The 22,343-nt window shown below is 33.5% G+C and overlaps 3 protein-coding genes across 4 annotated transcripts in view; 1 reads left to right on the top strand and 2 right to left on the bottom strand.

Annotated features, from left to right (window-relative positions):
* lab (labial) overlaps positions 1-8,356 on the top strand; it is a 29,161-nt gene extending 20,805 nt beyond the window's left edge. The window contains exons 4-5 of the mRNA XM_081981532.1: positions 7,251-7,470; positions 7,524-8,356. Of these exons, the coding sequence (XP_081837658.1) occupies positions 7,251-7,470; positions 7,524-7,755 (452 nt within the window). The 3' untranslated portion in view covers positions 7,756-8,356. The remainder of the gene's footprint in view (positions 1-7,250; positions 7,471-7,523) is intronic.
* Positions 8,357-9,171: 815 nt separating this feature from the next.
* Positions 9,172-15,313, bottom strand: chp (leucine rich repeat containing G protein-coupled receptor chaoptin). The gene is made up of 21 exons (XM_081981851.1): positions 15,176-15,313; positions 14,833-15,124; positions 14,609-14,779; positions 14,336-14,511; positions 14,097-14,279; positions 13,918-14,040; positions 13,710-13,867; positions 13,508-13,657; positions 13,230-13,449; positions 12,955-13,179; positions 12,718-12,901; positions 12,459-12,659; positions 12,144-12,391; positions 11,961-12,093; positions 11,760-11,911; positions 11,512-11,706; positions 11,170-11,454; positions 10,619-10,744; positions 10,446-10,565; positions 10,148-10,386; positions 9,172-10,087 (listed from the first exon to the last, which is right to left on the bottom strand). Exons 1-21 carry the CDS (start codon positions 15,176-15,178, stop codon positions 9,820-9,822), a joined length of 3,852 nt encoding a protein of 1,283 aa, XP_081837977.1. The 5' UTR covers positions 15,179-15,313; the 3' UTR covers positions 9,172-9,819.
* Positions 15,314-17,050: 1,737 nt separating this feature from the next.
* On the bottom strand, positions 17,051-21,843 carry SPARC (secreted protein, acidic, cysteine-rich). Of its 2 annotated transcripts, none has more exons than XM_081983020.1 (7): positions 21,686-21,843; positions 19,883-19,987; positions 19,680-19,830; positions 19,514-19,629; positions 19,309-19,455; positions 17,753-17,955; positions 17,051-17,548 (listed from the first exon to the last, which is right to left on the bottom strand). In XM_081983020.1, the coding sequence occupies exons 2-7, from the start codon at positions 19,955-19,957 to the stop codon at positions 17,347-17,349; spliced, it is 894 nt and encodes a 297-aa protein (XP_081839146.1). In that variant the 5' UTR covers positions 19,958-19,987; positions 21,686-21,843; the 3' UTR covers positions 17,051-17,346. The 2 variants fall into 2 exon arrangements, with proteins under 2 accessions (XP_081839146.1, XP_081839147.1); XM_081983021.1 differs by lacking the exon at positions 21,686-21,843 and adding an exon at positions 20,881-21,032.
* Between the last annotated feature and the right edge of the window lie 500 nt (positions 21,844-22,343).

Here is a 22,343-nt window from a genome sequence, read left to right as displayed (position 1 = left end):
TTGTACAATAGATTTTACTGTATAACTAGTTACAAAATTATCAAATCCTTCTTATGTCCTGTCGTCCACAGTTGTAAAGAGGTATGTGCATTAGAAGCAAAACCCAGAAAATTAATGTTAACATTAGCTCGGTTCGGGTTATTGATTCTGAACTGTTTCGAATATCGGTTTGGATCATTTGCACGATAATTTGTACATAGTCCTGTAATTCAGTACACAGAAATACTTATCTCATCCATGCAGATGGCCCAAATCAGTTCGAAGAAGAATGAAGAAGAATTCCTAGACGTTGGCAATTACAGCTTTATCAATAAGCATTTTCTATTAAGGATCATAAAAGATTTTGGAGATACCGTAAAACAATTCTAAGATTATTCATGTATGTTAGTAGTAGTGTTCCAGACACTACTTCTAAAATTGGTAAAGAGATAAATTAACTTACAAGAAGTTTTTGTTACCAAAAATGAAACTTTTAAACTTACTTATTAGTATGTATATAATGCTTATTCATATAATTTTTAAATTATTAAACTCATTAATATCTCTGCTTGTCGTCTATTGAAACCATCCATATTTCATACTACAGCGATTCTGGCGGTAATATTAATAGTCTAAGTTCCTAGTCTCACTTGAGTATCATTTGAAAACCTATGCTTATATCAAATTGTGTGTAAAATTATAGATTTTTTCTAAAATTTGTCATCCGATTGGTCGAACGGTATGACTTTGATCATATTTTATACGCCAGTCTAGAACATTTAGTGAAAACTACAGAAAAAGGATCCACTGATCAGTTTGAATAACACACCATAAAATTTTATGAAATTTAGCATATATCATAAGGAATAAACTGCGAATAACACAACAACCTAAACTTATAAAGAATATTAAATATGTAACAAACATCCAGTTTGTGGCCATTGCCTTGTTTCCAGGTTGTAAACAAATGTTAGGGTTCCACCGTTTTGATCTTCTCATAGTAAGAACAATAATAATCAAACAATGACACTAATACTTCTGTAACCAAAATGAGTGTTTTCTTTTCACAAGTTGTTAACGGTAATCTATCGAGTAGATATTAGGTCTGTTCGCAGAGGCAATCCCTGACTGGTTTCCAACTCAGAAACAGTAAATGTCAAGTTTTATTGGTTGAATGCTCACGTGACTATGACGTTTTCTGACTTCTGGCCAATGGATGTATCTATTTCTCTGATTACTAGTTGGAGATTCCCTCTGCGAACAAACCGGTAGACCCAACACTACAATTAATAAACATTTAATAACCGATACTGCTGATAAGAAGAATTAATTCATTATAAACAGTGAGAATCGTCCACGAAAGCTCGTCTTCGACATGCAAGAAACAAGTTTCGGGAAAAAGTTGCGTACAAGGAAGAATTTTGTTAATAAACGAAGACAGATCGGCTGCTAATAAGAGCAGTCGCCCTTTTTTGAGACTAATTGATCTGGCGTTGGTCCAATTCATCTTAAGGCTTGACTCGACGGACGACCGGGCGTGCGATTCTGCCAAATTTAATTACGGTAAAATTGTTACTCGTTTTTTTCTTCTCAAATACTTATTATAAAACTTGCGCTGGTGTACTGTAGAAAAGATGAGCTAATGGAAACAAAAAAAAATGATTAATTAGGTGAAAACTTCCAACTAGGTAAAATAGGTAGGTGAAATGGTTTTTAGGGAACCTCTAGGGACAAAATTCGATAAGATCGTAGCAACGCAACTTTTATTAATGAGTAAAATTTCGCAAGTCATGTATTTTGAAATACTCGTGCGGCTGTTGTAGTCACGCACGTCGACTTGTGTTTCTATCTGAACTGCCAATGCGACTGCTAATTCTTCGGTCACAGCTCTTTTTCATGTATAAATCGTATTAATTTAAGCTAATCTGGTTCAGGGGGAATTGCGTTTTTATTTTGTTTTAATCCCAAGTCACTAGTACCTACTCAAATTGAATATTGCCGTTCACAAGATATGCGATCAGGAATTATTGAATGTAATGCGGACAATGGTTACTTTATGTAATTGTGGTGAAGATTTTTTCTTTTAAGCGTAGAATTATGGATAGAACAGAATTGCTACGTTATAAGCATTTTAATATTATGACTGTTTGTTGATTAAAAGTGTGAACTTAAGTGTTAAAATACAAATAACACTTTTTGAAAATTTTTAAACAGTTTCTAACAAAGTAGGGAAAGGAAAAGCATTTTTAAAAAAAATAGGATAAAGTTACATTAGTGGCATATCTTAAGCTCCATGGGCAGTACTGCCTTGACAATGATCACTTTCAAGAAATAATGGTTATCTTCGGGAATAAATATTATTAATATAATAGCTGAATTTAATAAGGAATGCCAAAAATTTTCTATTAGTTATAGTATGGTGGAACTTGGGGGTGGATTGAAGTCTTTGTCTTTTGATTGTTGATGATGAGGAGACATAACAAATTTTTTTAATAAGAGAAAATGTTGGTGAATTTTTGGTGAAGAAACTATAGCCCTGCTGGTTATTAATATGCCTCAACGTTCAAGTTAAAAAGAGAGTTCGGTTGGAAGAGTACTACAGAAATATTGTCAAGTCTTAACTCACCGCTCACGGTAAAGAACACAAGGTGGTTCAGTAAAAAACAACTCGAGGTACTCGAGGTAAGAATCAGTAGAGACAATCAAACATGCGAACTGGCAAGGAGAGTGACTCTGGGATGGGCAGCATATGGCAAACTAAGCAACATATTCAAGTCCAACATACCAACTAGAATAAAAAGTAACTCTTAACAGATCATCAATAAAGAAGCTACAAATAACACAAGAAAAAATGGAAAGATTGATACTTCGACTTTCATTAAGGGAAAAGAACCATATTCTAGGGCAAAATGGTGATGGATGGGACCCATTGCAAGGTTGAAAGACGGAAGATGAACAAAGTGGAATGAATCTAGAGCAGACAAAAGAAGTAGAGACGACACCATGGACCAATGTAATATAAAAAGAATATCATCCAACTGAATCGCTGCAGCTCAAGATCGGAAGACATGGAAATGCTTAGAGGAGGCCTATGTTCAACAATGGACAAATATGGCTGAATGATAATGAGTGAACTGCCAAACAGTAACCTGGATTAGCTTGTAAGTCTTTAGTAATTCAATACGTTAGAGTTATTTACCATAAAAAAAAATAACTTTAGCATCTCCAACATACAGTCAGGGCGAATCTAACGCCATGTGATTGTACAAGTTGGAAAATAAATGGATTTGGGTGAATTTCATTTCCAACTTCATAATAATAATGACAGGAAGGACAAACTTTTGACCGTTTTAGTTATCCATTGGATAATGTGTTCTTTCTGTCAAATCGATGATGTCAGAATATAGTCCGATTCTCGAAAGTTGATCACGTAACAAAGGCAAATTTTTCATATTAAGACACGTATTTTTGAGACTGATTGCTAGTACTAAAGAAGTACTAGTACCATTTTCCAACATGAAAACTGACATTAGTCATGAAAAAAGAAAATTCTTGAGCTCACAAGTCTCTCTGGTCACGTGATGGTCAACTTTTGAGATTCAGACTATATCTCGTAACTTCTTTGGTCTGCACCAATTTAACAGAAATAAAAAAGGGACAAGAATTTCGCCATGTTTCATATTGATATTATTCAATTTTGACAGATAAAGTACTTCTATCCTTCGTTCTATCGGATATTTCGTTTGTTAAGCAAAAGCAACAAGAAACCTAATTCATATTTTCAAATTAATTCATATATTCCATGCATTACAATTAGAAAAAATGTTTACACAGATCAAAAAAGTAAGTGTAGTACAAACTATAACTAACCTACTGTATTAAGTAAGTCGTCTCTATTCATTTTAAAGCAGCTCCATCCCTGATTTTTGGGTTAATTGTAACTTTGGTTTAGTAGTTTAAACCTGATTTTTAGTAGCTAATTACTAGTAGCTTCTGAAATGTCATCAAAATGTCGTTTTGAAGATAATCTTGATTTTTGCCACAGTTGTCGCCTTAAAATACAGGGTGTCCCACAACGATACATTCTAAAGAAGAATCATTGTGACAAAAAATACTCTTAATTGACTTAATATTGCCGATAATTCCATAACGTTTTCCAAATCGGCATATTCAATGGCAATCTAATATATTCCATTTAAAAACTTGGGGTTCGCAATAACCAGCTCGGGTCTGCCCGTTGAAGACAAAGCAAACAAAACCCGAGCCAGATCCATTAAAACGTATTTGAGTAAGGATTGCAATCAGGTTGCCCAATATCGAATGACATCAGCTTGATGCAAGCAGACCACTCGAATGAAGGATTTGCTCGAAGATAACTATTACATAACTGATTTAAATGTTGTGTTTCCTAACATTATTATATTACTGTTAATACATGGATTACAATTTTTTTGTAACAAACCTAGGTCAGGGTTGTTTTAAAAATAGCAATAATTGGCAGCAATTTGCGCCCAAGCAATAACAATTATAAATTAATTTGACATACCAGAGAATGTAATCAATCCTAATTAAAATAACTAGACGCTAGCCTATCGACTGGGCAACCATTTAATTATGACAGTCAATTAATTTATCAAACAAATTTTGGTCTGAGATAACAACACCTGTCCGGATCCTTGGCGTATCGTTGCCTTTCAGCCACGACAACATGAGCTTTTAAAATATGTTAAGTGATCTTTAAGGGTACCAATCTGTTGAGTTGGTACAGTTTTATCTGCTGTAGGATTTTTTTCCAATGCGAATGATCCCCCTCTTTCAATCGAAATGCAGTGGACCCCAGCTGTATTTAATGTTTGATTAACTTCTTCAGTTACATAACGTTACGGTTCAATGATCAAATTTCCCATTTTGTTTGTGATACACGGGCGCAGGGTATAGAAATAAACTGCTCGTCAAAAAGAAGGGAACTTATTTTGTTTTTCTTGTTTCTCTCTTATTTTAAAAGATGCCACTAGTCCAAGTATTTAGGATGTGATTGAATGTCTATCGCCATTTTGCGCAACAGTAAGAGTCTTGTGATCAATAGCGAACATTTTGAAAATGAAATTATTTTTACGTCTCTTGCTTTAAATTTAACTATTTCCTTAGATCTTTTGCGACAGAAAAGTGAGATTAGCAGGATTACATTTAAAACTACCCTTATTTAATAGAAAATACACTTTCAAATTCAGCAAACAATCAAAGTAGTCTAATAAAAAAATTGGGTAGTATTAAGGATAATCTTGTTAATCCCACTTTTCTTCCGCAAAGATCTAAGTAAGAAGAAAAAATTTGAATAAAAGGACGTACATTCACATGTTTGTTAAGATTAATAAGGGCAACATAAATATAATATGTACTATTTTATCTGCTTTACTCAGAAACTAATGAGATGTAAGTTAGGTAGGTTTTTAGTTGTGCACTTAGTTGCTGTGTTTCTAATAGTTTTTATGTATTCTTGACGGTTTAAAACAAAGTACTACACCATAATCTTTAATCACTGATATTGTGAGTATTGTGTTGGAGTTCTCCTTTGAGGTATCTCCAGAAACAGTGCCTGTTTCTAGTTTTAGAAAAAGTAAAATGAGGAAAACGTAGCAAGTTCAGTTAGACTCTTGAATCAGCTAGCATTTACTATGAAAAGCTGGCAAAAGTAGGTGAAGACAGAAAAAGAGGAATAACTATTTCAAATATCAGTCAGTGAAATTTAGAAGTTACTTCTTAACGCAACAAATTCTGGAACAACTTACAAGAGGAAGACAAACAATCGAAATATGTAAAATTTGATAACTATACTCATAATCCAAATTAGTATATTATCACTGTTCTGTTGTACTATTATTCAAGGTTCCTTTATGTAGTAATTTTTGTAGAATTTGTGGAGCAGCAAGAAGTAAAGATAACTTTACACCTTTTATTGTTAATGACTCACCCTTTTGAGCCTCTTTATGCAATATTAATAACGATTATTATATATTTAGCACAAGCGTGCTTCTGTATGTACGGGCTGTTATCACTGCCAGTTAAGCTCTGACAGCAGTTTCTCGGAACACGAAATGCATTTCTCATTAATATTAACGACCTGTGCATTTGCCAACCTTTAATAAAGACGGTTTTACATTGAACGGGTAATTAAGTCAGTTGAAGGGGGAAGTACTCCACTTTGGTCAGATTCTTCATTTAAAAGGAAGTTTGATCGTAGATCTGTTAAGTTGGAGAGAAAGTCCAATTAGACTAATTGAAAGGAGTTACTCCCTACTGGGTGTACATAACTGCACCGTTTAATTTATGATTATGAAATTATCATGACGTTTATGAACGCCGGCCCATCAAAATGCAAGTGCATGTTGCAATAAGCCAGCACAGCTCAACAAAACAACCGGAGTGGATAACGTGGTAACGGAAACGGGTATAAAATGACGGGCTGCCAACCACATTGCTGATATCATCATCTTTGCGACAAAAAATGCAAATCATTCCATTTTTACGTCCACTTTGCAAATAACTGAATTTGATTTATATTGTTGCACGGAAATGGCCTTGACGTTAATACCAGGCTAAGAGGCTCATGTCCGATATCTTATACACCAATATTGCTAATATGGAATCGGGTGTTAAAATGGGGCTAAAGGGGAATAAAACCCTTAATTTTCAATGTCATAAAGTCAACTTTGAAATCAGTAGTTATAACTGATGATTTTAAATATTTTGCTCTAACACTGCTATACTTCTGTGTACTGCTTACTAAAGTACGAGTATGCCAATGTCTCAAAAAACTAATCAACTTTTATTTAACGCAGTAATTTATGCTTTTCTTTTATGAAAAATGAAAAGTAATTTGTGTGGCGTTTTGTAATGAAAAACCACTTACAAGCCTTCTGATCTAGATATGACAAAATACTAGGCAAGAAAAATTGGCCTTTTCAATATAACGAACTGCTTGACACTTTCCGATAAACTTTCAGACGACAATTTAGTTCCCAGACAAGTTATAGATCTCTCCGGAGATACGGTTACAGGATTTCATGTCGCAAACTTTCCTAAAAATCAACCCGACATGCCAGATAAAGTTGGGTGACATGTAACACGGTCGCCTTTTGAAAGGGAAAGTTGCCTTCGCTGTTAAGTTCATTTTTTTAATATTACATTTTCAGTTGCGTGTCTCGTTTATTTATTAATGACTTTTTTACTTAAATTAAGCGATCAAGCTGACTTATTGCTTGTTGTTTCAGTTCCGAAAGTTCCTTCAGTTCCAATGACTGACTATACCAGCGCAAATCAAAACGGACCTAGTTTGGACCCCCAAAATCCTGCTACTAGAAGTGCATGTCTAGGATCAAATGCTTCCAGTATTTTATGTATAAACAGTCTCAACACTGGCAGAACTAATTTTACGAACAAGCAACTAACAGAATTGGAGAAGGAGTTTCACTTCAATAAGTATCTAACCAGGTACTGTGTTAATCAATGTCATTGAGTCAATATTAACAGGAGTTCTTGTTTAGGGCTAGAAGAATTGAAATAGCTTCCGCACTGCAACTGAACGAGACCCAAGTGAAAATCTGGTTTCAAAATCGACGAATGAAGCAAAAAAAACGGATGAAAGAGGGACTAATCCCTCCAGAACCTATAGTCAACGTAAAGAGCACCAGCAGTTCTCCAAATTCTACCACAACTTCTTTGCAGTCTGAGTTTGTTCCTGGCAGTAATGAAAACAGTACCGAGTCTAACAATTAATACGAATGGCCAAAATAATTAGGTGGTTTTCATCTTATTATATAAAGTACAAAAAAAGAGCCTCTCTTTATTTGTTCTGTAACAAGTTTTGGTAGAAGGTTCTCCGTAACACTTTCAAACAAAATTCAAACCACTCTCATGTAACAAAATAACTATAATAATTCGCCAAAGACGAAAACGTTCAAGCTTGAAGTGATAAACTGAAATTATATTTAAGTGATAGAAAGAAGAAAATGTAGCATAGCTAATATATTATTTGATGCCGTATTTATTAGTAGTAAACATTCATAATATGATTGAGATTAAACTTTTAAGCTAACTCAATCTAGTAGGTAGCTAAAATTGACTTTCCTAACGAGTAAAAATTTGCAAGTTGTTATTCATCAATAGTATTAATTAATGTCATATTAATCATTTTTGCATTACGCTTGTTCTGAAGGTTAAAAATATGAAATTATAAAAACATGTAAATACAAAACATTTTAAAAGGCGCAAGTAAAATGTTACATATTGTAAATATGGCTGTATATAACTGTGTAAGTTTAGGTTACTCAGGGATGTACTGTGTATCATGACTTAAATAAAAATTCCAACAAGAAGGCGTCTATTTGTTTTTATTGTTTTCACTTAGTAATAACAGTTGTTTATGCTAGACCACTTTATTATTGCGTTTTTATTACTTAGTTACCAAAAGCAGTCCAAAACATTCAATGCTTTTTAAACTCTCCAGAAATCTTCCAAATTTTCTTAAAGTAGTCTAAAAAAATTTGAAAATACTACAGAAACTCCAAAATGGGTCGAAAGCCTTACAAAAGCTTTTAGAAGAGTCTAGAAGCTCTCAAAACATTTCAAGACAGTCTAAAATATTCCGTATGCTTTTAGAACAGTTTAAAAGTTTCTAGAACCCAAGTCTACAATGTTTCAAATGTCTTAAAAGCAGTCCAGAACCTTCAATGCTCTTAAGGTAGTCTAAAAAGATTTCAAAAGTTTACAGAAACTCCAAAATGCTTCTACAACAATCGGAAGCCTATCAAAACAATCGAGAAGCTTCCAAAAACTCTTAGAACAGTCTAGAAGCTTAGAAAAAATTCTAGAACCGTCTAAGAGTTTCCAAATGCCCCTAAAGCATTCCAGAACCTTCAATATGCTCTTTAAACTGATGAAAAAGCTTCCAAATACTCCTCAAGTAGTTTAAAAGGGTTTTAAAACACTACGGGAACTCCAAAATGCTTCCCAAGCAGTCGAAAGCCTTCCAAAACGGTCTAAAAGTTTCCAAATGCTCGTCAACTAGTCTAGATTCTCCCAAAAAATATCAAAACAGTCTAAAAGCCTCCAAAACTTCTACAACCGTCTAAGAATATCCAAATGCCTCTAAAGAATTCTAGAATCCTGCTGAAGGGTAAGTGAAAAACTGTACTATGTCAAATGTTTAATAATAATGGTACCAGAAAGACCTACTAAATCTGGATTTTGCTATATATAAGTGAACAATGTATAATGTATTAATAACAGTATATTACATTTACAGTTTATAAAATTTTGTGTATAATTGCTTTACATCACCGAATATCTACTCGAGACAAAAAAAAAATGTTAAACTCGCTACTAATAAAATAATATTTTTATTTTTTTATTATGTTATATCAATATTAGTAGAACCAAACATGAATAATCTTATTAAACTTGAAAACAGTTTTATTTATAAATTACCTAACTCACTCCAATATAGGTAAATACTTTTTAAATGGTGAACACATAAATATCTAAATACAATAGATGATACATTAAAGAAGTAAAAGTTTGATATTTTCTATAAATGACAATACTAAGAATTGTTAGTTTTATAATAATTATTTTATTTGTCATACACTACGACCAATTTAAACATAGATTAATGGCAGTGTGTCATATAAACACTTATAAAAATTTTCAGGACGGATTACGACAGGAATTAGACGCAAAAAAGGAAACTTATAAAACTCTAATTTTAGTAGGTAATTGCTTCTTCATTCACCTATACTGAAATATACAAAATGTTCTAAAACTATATCCTGTTCTATTCATTTACATTAAAAAATGAAGAGCTACTCCAACAAAGAACGTAAAAATTAAGTAAAATCTACTATTAATAGATCCTTTACTCCATCCACATTCAATTTCCGACTTCAACACTTCAATAACTGAATTATTGTTCTTATTAGAGCACATCGCTATCCTTAGATCATCATGAGTGTGTCTGCATGTGTAGTCAAAATGAGTCAGAGAAGGTGCTACACTTGGACTATCCTTGCAGATATATTGACGATGTTTACGTTGCCACACTTCAATCCACCTTAAAAATCAAAAATTAATTTAATTTATGATGTAAAAATCAATTTTGTTTAATACTTACCCTAAGTCGCAATCACAAGTCCATCGATTTCCAGACATTTTCAAGTCTTTCAAAAACGTCTTCCGGTATAAATCCGGTTTGGAACCAGTTGAGGGGTTCATCAACACTTTAAGTTCATGATTATTCCTCACATCAACGCTAAGGTTTTTTGCGTGTCCAATATTTTTGAAAAAATCAACTGAAAGTTTTAATAGGCTGGTGTTGGTGATGCACACGTGAAGCTCAGGATACTGCACACCCTGAAATAATTCAAAAACGTTCAGTAACATACATGATTGCTTTGATTAAGTTGTCATACTTGTAAGACAGTAAAACCAAGAATTTTAAGTCCTCGACCTGAAAAAGTAATGTTTCTCAACTTGAAAGGAAAGTCACCAGCCATTTCCCGGCTTAAATCACTATCACTGGATCGGTCAATCTATAATCAAAAAGTTTTGGGCATTGTTGGTCAGTTAATATTTCAGTATTTACGTGTATTTCTAAAGAGCGTAGCCCGCTGCTCCATTGAATGTATGCGGGGATATTGAAGACTTTAAATCCGGTGTAAAGGTTCATTTTGAGAGTTCTAAGTGAGTACATTTTGCAAAAAGCTCCAGTCTAGACAAAAAACAAATTAATACTGATGTTTATCATAACAATCTTTCAGTAGAAAGGATATCACGAGAATAAGCTTACAACTGCTGCCGAAACTTAGAAAATATAGTTATTTCAACCAAATTTATCCTGACAACACTGAAAAGCATACACAATACACCATTAGCCAGCTTTTCCTTCATTTTGTTATTAATCTTGTCCAGTTTAATTAGAGATTCTTGCATTAACATGTGTTGATGCATTGATATTCTCTTTTTTGGCTTTTGGATATGGACTATTCGAGAAAATGACTCACCACAAAAATTTGCTGTTTCTAGAAGAATTATAATCTTATTTTCTGGATATCCTTTGTAAGTATAGTTTCCTCGTTTACATACAGTTAATTAACACACTACTTTCCACTCATTTTTCTACTCAAAAGTTGTTACCTCTAAAACCGTTAAATCCAAGTTTCGAATATCCAGTTCTTCCAGATGATCCGCCACACCCAGTAAACTAGTATTACTCAAATAGGAAATCGGATTAGCAACCATGGAAAGATACCTCAGTTCAAATAAAGAATGGGTTAAAATGGGCACCATAGTTAAACTGTTGTAATTCAAGTTCAGCTTCTGCAGATTGCTCATATTCGTAGCCATTTCCGGTGGCATATTAGGGAAAGAGTTGTATGCAAGTGAGAGTGTAACCAAATTGGGGGTTGGTAGTATGGGCACCTGATAAATTTATCATTTCAAAACAACCAAATGACTTAATTTAAGAAATGGGCTCACCATACTGAGTGATACATTGTCCATCATTAAATGCAGCAAAGTGTATTCGAGTCCTTGGAAACTGCCTCCATTAGTTTCCAAACTTAACTGACTGTTGTGACTTAAATCTAAATAAACCATTCTTGGTAATCCCTTAAAAGTTCCGCTGTCGATTTGCGCAAGCCGGTTGTAGGACAAGTCCAGGAAGTTCAGTTTCTGTTAAGACAATTCGTAGAAACGACTGCTTAACTGTTGAAGCTAAATTATACCTTAAATCTTTCCAAAAGACCTCCATGAGATAGAGATGATATTAAATTCCAAGATAAATCTAGTTCTGTTAAAGTTTGAGCAGAGGCAGTTGCCATTGAACTAACAGGCATTTTGCTTAAAAGGTTATGAGACACATCCAGTCTCTCCAAGCCTAAACAGATTTATATGAAGAATTAGACGAGTGTGTAAGATGATTGTACCTTCTTCTCTAAAGAGATTGTCTGGTAAAGTCCTAAGCTGGTTGTTTGAAAGATCAACTATCCTTAAATGAGACAAAAACCTAAACACATCGTTTGGTATGTCAATCATGTGATTATACGAAGCATCCAAAACCTGTTACAAACAAATTAAACAATTATTTATTTACCAACTAAACACATTACCTGAAGTTTCTTAGTATTCCTAAATATATCAAAATCCAATTCGTAAATTTGATTATAAGACAAATCGAGCCACTGCAAATGAGGCATGTTTCCAAATACCTCCCTGCTGGCATTCATCATTTTGTTGTGTCCCAGATAAAGATTGGTTAAAGAAATTTCAACAGGTCTAAAGAACTGCTTAGTAATTGCCGAAATATTGTTAAAAGACATATCCAATACTTTGATGTTTGAGTGGTAGCCTCCAGAGCCTATGCAGTAGAAACAAACTAATTCAAATTTCAGGATCAGAAAAAAAGCTGATTGTTTTTGCCGTACCTACGTCAGTACCAAAACTTGAAGGCAGAGTCAACTCTTTTAGGTTGTTATGACTCATGTTTAAGTTAAACATTGATAAAGTGCCCACTTGATCAAACATTGAAAAATCAAACTTTGGTATTTTATTAAAGGACATGTCCAGATCTTCCAGTTCTGGCAAATTTTGGAACGTCTCGTAAGAAATTGTTGCTATTTTATTTCCTAAAAATTACCTAATTTTAGTAGATTACCCAATACTCGTAATAGAAAATTTTAAAACCTTTTAAATTAAGCCTTTTGAGTTGTTCCAAATTCATAAAAGCCCTACGCTCCAACGTTTCTATTTTGTTATCATCCAAATGTAGTTGCTCTAGTTTTGGTAGATGCACAAAAGTATGTTGAGAAATCGTTTTTAAATTGTTAAATGACATAAAGATCTGCTCTAAATCTAAGTGAATATCACTCTACAAATATTAATATTATTGTGAATACAGTGAGCTAAGATGGAATAACATACTTGAAACGTTCCTTTATGCACTGTCTCGATTACATTGTCGTGTAACTTCAGCACTCTTAACTTTGACAAAAAGTGGAAACTAGTTTCGGGCATGGATTTAAATTTGTTATTGCTCAAGTCCAAACTTTCCAGGTTTCTTAACATTTTCAATGCGTCACTAGGTATGGTGCTCATTGAGGAGGAAAAAGCGTGAGCGAGGCGTAAATGTTCCAATGAATGGCCAATCTAAAAACATCCAGTTACACAAACCATTCATATTGAAATAGAACACTTACATCAGCAAAAGCACTATTGTCTATAGTACCAATATTATTATCACTCAAATCAATGTGCTTCAAACCATGTACAAATTTAAAAGCGTTATCCTTAATACTTTGTAAATTAGCGTAATTAATTGACAGCTCTTCTAAATCTACTCCAAATTCCAGAAAATCATTTGAGTCTATGTGAGGTTCAACCAAACGAGACAAGGTTAAAGTTCTTAAGTTTCTAAACCTGTAATTCCATACAGATTAGTTACTGGATAGTTAAAATGTATAACTACTAAACAAACCTTCTTAAATCTTGAAGCGTTACTAAAGCGTTCTTAGTTCCGCTTAAATCTAAAGTATTCAAAGTGAACAGGAAACTGTTAAAGTTTTCCATACTATTCCAGTTGGAGATTACATTGTCACCCAGCAATAACGCTCTGATATACTGGAACCTGCACTTATATTCTATTTATGGCTGTTTTAGGAGAAGAGTAATTTTCTAACCTTTGAAACATATTGCTTAACAGTGAAATGTTGTTTCCTGACAAGTCCAAGATTTCCAAATAGTTTTCCAGACCGTCAAAAGAGGCTGGAGTTACAGTGTTTAGACCGCAACTTCTCAAATACAGTTCCCTAATTTTAGCTTGTCTAAAAGCGCTGTCCTAAAACAGAATCAATCTTAGCCGCCCAAATATTGGTAAATCATTCAAACCTCAATAGAAGATAGTGGATTCCCATCTAAGTAAGTACGATTAACTGTATTGAAATACTGGAATGAAGCAGTTTCTAGAACAGTAAGTCTGTTGTACTCGAGGCGAAAAGTATCCAAGTTAAGCTGAAAATAATCATAGGTACTTTTAAGAATTACAGATGAAATTAGGAAGAACATACTTGAAAATTTAAATTAACTTTTGTTCCTGGCTCGGAAGACGGGGTCATCTTATTGATCCTGTTGTAACTAAGATCTAGAGTCTTCAAAGTCCTCAAAGGTTGTAGAGCTTGATATGGTATAGCTGAAAGTTGGTTGTCCCCTAAGAGTAAATGGGATAACTTGCCCATTCCGTCCCTAAATACCTTTTATAGAAAAGTTTTTTGTTTAAATGTGATCAACATTAATAGACTTAACATACTGCTGGATCAATATCCCGAAGATTGTTGCCTCTCAGATCTAAAGTATCCAACATAGGTAGACCACCAAAAGCATCTGCGGGTATGTGATTTAAAGAGTTTTCAGCTAGTATCAGGATTTCAAGGGAACTTTCTAAGCCTCGCCAGTTATCTGGTAGTATTTTGTTAATGTGATTACCTGAGTGAACAAAAAACTGCCATTTCCATGTTGAGTAACAAAAGACGAAGCAATTCAAAATCTTACCAAAATTAGTGACAGACTAAAAACTACTTACCTGTAAGGTCTAGTAATCTGAGTTTTTGCAGATACCTCAAAGCTCTGCTAGGAACTTTGGTCAACTGGCAGTAACTTAATTCCAACTCCCATAATGACCTTTCCAGACCTAGAAACGCCTCGTCAGGTACTAAGACTAGAGGATTGTATTTTATTACAATTTTGTACAATCCTGAAATAATATTCTCTATTAAGTTTGGTTTCCCAAAAGGTTACTAAAATTACCAGTGCTCTGCAAGAAAAACGGCTCAAGAAGCCGTAAGTTGTTGTTCTCCATGTGCAGCTTAAAAGCTTTTGATATGTTTACAGCTTCTGGTATTCTTGGTAAATGAACATCCCTACAAGTAACTAAACCTAGGTCGGGACTGCCTTTTGAACAACTGCAGTGCGAGTTAAAACTGCATGGTGGGTCTCTAACTATCTCTAACTCTTTTGATTCTGCTAACGAGACCCATATCATTAAAAAGTATACTCCTAGCACTAAGGCATATCCAATGTGAAGGATTTGATTTAGTTCCTGAAGGAATTTTTGTAGACTTAAATTAACGAGTATGAAAAATTTACGTACCATTTTGTTAAATTGCCACTAAACTTTAATATGCTCCTCTTTGAGCAGAGTAAGAAGAGACACTAATAATTATACCACTTAAGAACAAACAGGAGGATCTAATTACGGTTCGTCTACTTTGTCGAGTAAGCTGGTGACCTGTCCCTGATAGATTGGTCAAATGAAACCGTAAAGTAAAACGCCGGGCTTCTCTTAATGGGATTATTTTTCTCTAATTCCTTTGACTGACTCCAAGCTTGTAATGTTAAATTTGATTTGTGGATTTAGATTATTTATTAGGTTGAATTTCCATATATTTCACTTCCTCAGTGACAACCTAACATATGATGTAACAGCAAGTAGTAGTTAAAATTTTCCTAATTTCGTAATTAGTTAATATTTTTTGTTGTATAATTTAGGTAATCAAAGGGTTGATATGTAATTTTTTAATTAGTGGAATTCTAATTGATAATTATTAGAGGATAGAGAGAGCAAAAATAATTGTAATAATTAGAGTATGTGGGTGTTGCATGACAATAATTAACATTGACCCATTCCAGTGAGTAATAGCAGCAGCATGCGTTGACCGTCAATTCAATATCCCATTGAAAGCCCAAATTACGCCTTTTATGGCCATAATTTTCCGTAAAAACTACGGGTTCTAGGCAAGTGAATAATTTGCTTTTGGAAATTGGTCAATTTTACTTGTACTTGATTTATTTTCCAACTTAAATAGACAGCTTGTAATCGAACACAGAAAGGGTAAATATGATATTAATTTTTGTTGAGGTAATCTGGCAATGATCAGTTAGTAATCTAGCTACCAAATAGACTATATTAAATCTTATGCATCCATTGCTTCAATAATTACATTTTTCTTGAAAACGGTTGCTTACACATAGAGATCACCGACTGATTCACCTAAAAAAATTGTTAGAGTTCAGTTAATTAGTTCTAATTTAATTTCATCTGTATCAACCAAAAATTAAGAAAAAAACTTGATCTGCAAAAACATATCCAGGTGCAGATGTACCAACGGATCCTAGCTTTCTATATGGGAGGTTAAAACTGTGTTTTGAAAAACACTAAATAGGGACAAGCTAACAGTTGAAAGCACGAGAAAACACATAATAAGTGTCTTAGGAAAAAAGATGTATGACTTCAAAGAAAAGTGAGATATTGGAAGAAACACAGACAGCGAATTAGGAGAACCTAGACAAAAAAGGAAGAAAAGCTAGATGACTGATTATAGGATACCTTATAGAACAAAGACGTAACTGTAGAAATGGAAAGGCAGACGAATATATAAGAGAATACACTCCGAAATTAAGGCAGAGAAAACCAGTATGGCATACTAAAAAATGAAAGGAGATTGAAGACTACGAAACTAAGCACGATCTCTTTAATCTACATAAATAGATAGATAAAACATGTTACTGGGAGTAATCGAGGAAGTCCAACTCAATCTCTGGAAACGTAAAATGGAAACAAAATAAAAGAGACGTAGCCCAAAAGTTTTTTGTTTGTCTCGGTTTAACGTTTAATAAGTAATAAGTTCGCCTTATTTTTGGCCAAGAAATTTGTGGTTAAGCGTTGTACAGTCATTTCAGGGACACCCTGTACAACAGACTGCCTTTGTTATTTTAAAAACAATGACAGGCTCAAATAGCTTAGCACTTTAAGTGAATATAATATTTTTTTGTTCCGTTGTAATGTTCGCTCATAACATTTTATAATTGACGATTACATAAAAACGTGATCTAATAATTTTTAGTGTGCATTTGCCATTATGATTTTTGTTTTCTGTGTGGCCTGTTTCAAACTTTCGGTTTTTACGCAAATATGTTTTGAAATGTTATTTTCACCTTATTAAACTTTTACTTAAATAAAACTTGATTAGCATTCCAAGAGCTTTATTACTACAAACATTTTGTACAGCAACTTATAACAATACTAAAGGCAGTGTATATGTAAGTATGTAAAATTTACAAAAGTACAAAACTAATTAGGTATAGTAGGTGATAGAGTTTATCTAAACACAATTTAGAGAGCACTAGTCCTACTCTTCGTACATAAACTATACAAGCCAGCGATTGTTAAACTAAACTTTACAAATAGCACCATGTTATTCTGCATCTCAACTTATATAACTATTCTTAAAAATGTTAACAATATGCTGGTTATATTGTCTGTTAATCAGCTTCTTCACTACCAGCCAACTGGTCGCACTTATCTTCAATTTCGTCCTCTTCCAATTCCAAGCATTTAGCCCATTCTTTCAGAGTGATTCTGTGGTCGTCGTCAGTGTCGCAAGAGTTGAGGAAGGGAGCGATACAATGTTCTAATGCCATTAGAGGGGCACGGATTGGGAACAGCTCGTGACGAGAAATGTGTCTACAAAGTTAAAAAACTCAATTAGCAGCAAATTTTGTTTTAAATACAGGGCTCTAAATTCTTGAAAACAGGGAGCAGAACTCTCAAGAGAAATCTGAATACAATGTGACGGAAGAAACTAACAACTCCTTTCCCTCATTTCAAGAATACACACTCAGGATAGTGACTTTCTTTTGACCTAAACTGATTAGGTCAAAATGTTACCTGTCTGGTGGATGTCCGTCCAGATCACAGAACTTCCAAATGGCGGCATTGGTCCATCTTCTAGTCATGTTGGATTCGGCCTCTTTTTCCATTTGTAAAAAGTGAGGAGTCAACTCACGTCGGTCAGCCAAGTCCCTCATAACGTTGAACAGCCAATCTCGCATACGTCTTGGAAAGTCTGCCATTTCGCTTTCGCTACATTGCTACCAAAGAGTTTTTAAAATAGTATAAACAATATTTTATTTAAAATAAATTATTTTTTTCAAAAGTTAAGTGATAAATTCGAGAAATATGCATTCATCAATATTAATATTGACTACTAAATAAAAAGAAATAATTTTTGAATTCGGACGTAAAATTTTGTTCCTCAGTAGAAGAGAGTTTCCTCGGAACAATAGAGATTGTTGTTTCGAGTTCGAATTTTCATAGTTTAGTTCGAATCCAGCTGAATGCGGAATAAAATTTGTAGCTAATGTATAACTTAGGTGTGAATGTCAAAAATTGTTTTTTCATTCAGTCTATTTGCAAATGATAAATCATTCCATTAATATTTACCTACGAGTAACATGGTAATGATTCATTACATGACTTTGGGTTACAAAATGAGCGATTTTACTACACCAATGCGGTCTTGAGTAACTGATTTAACCGACTAGTGCTCTAAATTGCTAATTAAATATAAACCAAAGATAGAGTTAAAAAATGACTAATTTCTGTGCTGATCATACAAAATTTCATTATGCGATATTTCCTTATTACACAATATTACTAATAACAGGAATATACCATGTTATATTCCGTATCACAGAATCACTATTCCTAATTTTCAGAAATGATAGAATGCACTCAAATAAATATTTCTTATTAATGAAGTAGTGTCCGTAAATTTCTCGTTATCATGATATATTAGAAATCTTTCAAAACAATCTCAATTACACAAACCCTGTATCTCAGTAACAACGCATTTTCGGACACAACTTTATTATAACTTTCTGCTTAAAAACCAATTTTCTCACCCTGTATAATATTATTCAAGATATCTGAGATCCAGAGGGTATCTCAAAAATGATATGATATTTTTCAATTTCTACCAGTACCTTCCTTAATAAAGAAAAAATAGCACACTCAAAATAAGCCAGATACGTGTGATATGGCAATTTAAAGCATGGACTCGTGTAATTATTAATACAATAACAATAAATAGTTACTGTAGAGTGTTTCAAAACGGGGATTCTGGATAATAGCACCCTTTTCAGACCAAAAACTCACACTTTGACGATCTACTTTGATCAATCTGTCACCTGTTTTAACATCTTCAAAATAAGAAAATTACTACAATATTTTAGAATCAGAAAGAAAGCAATTTTAATTTACTGTTTTCCAAATTTTCAACATCACAATTTACTAGTTCGTTTTAAAGTACACTTTGAAACTATTATTTTATCAAGCTATGATATTTTCAGAGGCACCTTCTAGTGTTACCTCGAGAGTTATGTATTATATTTCAGTGCATCCTTAATTAAACCAATTTTCTGAAGTAAAAATAACATTCTTACCGGCATTTCTCTACAAGATCCATAATACTCAATATGAATGTGTCTGTATTTTTCTCCTTTGCACCTAGCATCGTCGTTACGGCACCAGCAACGTTGTTGGTAAACTGAACAGTCCGAAGGCCAAGTTTCGTTCATGCTTGAGCATACCTGAACAATACATTATTTCATAGAAGCACACATTTAGCAGGAAAGTTGCTGTTACTACCTTACGTCTGGACTCGGTTTCTTCTGGACAAGCTTCAATGCAAACACACTGCGGCTCACTATTCTGATCCAGCTCGCACACCATTCCAGCACCACATTGAACATCCAGACAAGGATCTTTATTGAGAGATTAGTGAAACACATTCTTCTGGTAAAAATAAACTTACCTGTAATAATTTTAACAGTGTTGTCGATTTGGTTTAAACCAGCTGCTAGTGGTGGTAGTCCCTGTGGTTTTTTCTCGTTGGACACTTCAATACTTTTAATTTCGCCGGAAGTTTCAGCGGGACGAATCCTTCTAACCTTCTTATACTTCCTCTAGAAGTTCTTTGTGTAAGAACAAAAGTTTGAAGAGTCAAAGTTGACTTACGGGTTTTCCTTCAGCAACTACGTCCGCCACCAAGACAGCTAGAGTAATGACAAGGGCGACTTCTAGGAACTTCATTTTGCTTGGAAGCCAAGCCCTTTTAAGTCACTAAAAACCAAAATATTCGCCTTATAGAATATTTATAGAAAAATAGTTATATAAGCTCTAAATTTTCGTTTTACAGCATTAAACCGCTGATTTTGACGATATGAATGTTGACTTTGCAGTTCTTGATATCACCTTATTCAGCTTTTACCTGCCACTATAACCGTGCTACTCAATACTGTGGCAAACTTTACTCTTAACTTATGTCACTTGCAGAAAATATATTATGAATTTAATACGTATCATTCTAAGAACAGAGAATGGTGGCTAATCATTTACCAGTCAACTGACAAACAATAAATATGATACTGAAATTGTAAGTAATTGAATTTGCCAGCTTTTACACAAAAGTTGTGTTATTTTAGCCATTCTATTTTAAGCCATTTTATAGCAAAACGAAACAGCTTGGTTTCTTGTTACCCAGCATTTTTATGGATCGTGACATCATTGTGAAACCGTGTATGCTTGTACAAAGCCCACGCACATTCGATATAATGGTTAATTAAAGCGAACAAATGTGTTAAATAACAATTATTTCATCGATAAACAAAAACAAACTTATTTAATTCAAAAAGTAGAAATCAAGAGTGGTCAAAATGATTAACCATCACCAGATGGCGCAAATCTGTATTTGTATCGTAATATTATTTTGGCTGGAAGCATATAAACATCACCGTGTTATTTTGCCAACTTTGCTATCTGTAAATGACTTCCTGCGGATGACACAATTATACATATTTGTGATAAAATCCACTCTTTTCCTGCTCATGTAAATTGATAATACCCTAAAATTTCAAAGTCATTTAGTGTAAAAAAATGATACGAATTAAGTGGGTTTTGAGTCCAAATAACTTATTTGATAACTTTTTAACCTTTGATCTAAAATCTACACTTACACTGAATAATATTGAAGCTTCTTCACTGTTAAACAGTCAGTATCAGATAAATTAAAAATTAATTTTGTCACGCGAGGTTTTTAACTAACAACACGCTACTAACAAACCAAACTCCAAACTGTCGGGACATATGGTTGAAGACCAGAGGAAGTTTACATTTATCGAACATTTGTTTAGATCATCTCCGTTAATAGAGCATCCAGACCGAAATCGTTTTACCATTACAGCTAATATAAAACCTCCATTCGAATAGAGTTTATTAGTGTTCCAGATGCGATTTAATGTGTCAGAATCGCCTAATTGAGAACGCAAATAAGCGGTTTGTGCTAAATAAAAGAGTTGTGATCGTAATTATACACTTCCAGTCATCGAAAGATATATTGATTATTGATATTGGGGGGCAGAAAATGGTGTCAGTTTGTGTTTCTGTGAGGTTCATTTAAGAACAGCTGAATAAATAGACAACATTTTATGTGAGATTAGAACTGATCAGTGCAAATTTTTTGGGTCAAATGTGTTTTAAGAGGAGACGTTATTTTAAACATTAAAACTAGAACACTAACATTATAATATTAGAGAAACAAATCTATCAAAATGAATCATGATTTTCCAATTTTCCGGTCACTTTAAATATCCGCATAATAAGTATAAGAAAATCTTCTGACCGTTCCAGTTCTTTCCTTAAAACTTGTTTATTATTATTATTAAACCAGATATAAGTTATGAAATAATTTCAAATTAGTTTTTTCACATCCACAAAACGTTTAAATTATTAAATGAAATTAGAAATAAACAAAATACTTACAAGTGTGCGACCTGTAGATTTTTCTACACTAAACTACCTCACATGAACCATTCGGAGTTGATATGTTGAATGATATATTACTGAGCCAAACCGAGCTTCGAGTCTGTTCGGCTTTGCGATAAAGACTTAACTTTAACGATATTTTTCACGAAGCTGTGTTGCCTAGTCTTCATTGATTCTTTAAAATTTTTCTTCAGTATCGTTGACGTATAGCCCTAAAACAAGTTATTAAATCCTATGACAATCTATTTGAGATGACTAAAATTGGGTGGGGCTGGGAAGTCAAAGCTTTAGAAAGCTCGCATTCTTCAGCTCATAACGGCAACGCGGTCGAATATTCGTGACCTCGTAACCATCGGAATCAAATTCTTATATAAACATGTTATATGCAATGGGCACTGGGCAGCTTTTTGATACATGAGAGCGATTTGACTCGTAGAATGCACACGTGTGTTTATTGTAGGTCTTTAATTTCAGATATTTGATAGTTCATATGGTATTATAAAAAAACGAAAATATTTATTTATTAAGACATTTAAGTAATTAAGTTATACAGAAAAATATTCTTAAGGAAAATATTAATTATACAGGGTGGTCGAGTTTTAAATGTCAATAATTCACCAATTGATAGTCCATCAAAAAATAAGTTGACATGCTT

The sequence above is a fragment of the Ips typographus genome, linkage group LG6, assembly GCF_016097725.1.
Source record: "Ips typographus isolate SLU linkage group LG6, UJ_Ityp_2.0, whole genome shotgun sequence".
Lineage (NCBI taxonomy): Eukaryota > Metazoa > Arthropoda > Insecta > Coleoptera > Curculionidae > Ips > Ips typographus.
Note: the sequence above shows the minus strand (reverse complement) of the source record. Positions and strands in the feature narration are given on the sequence as shown.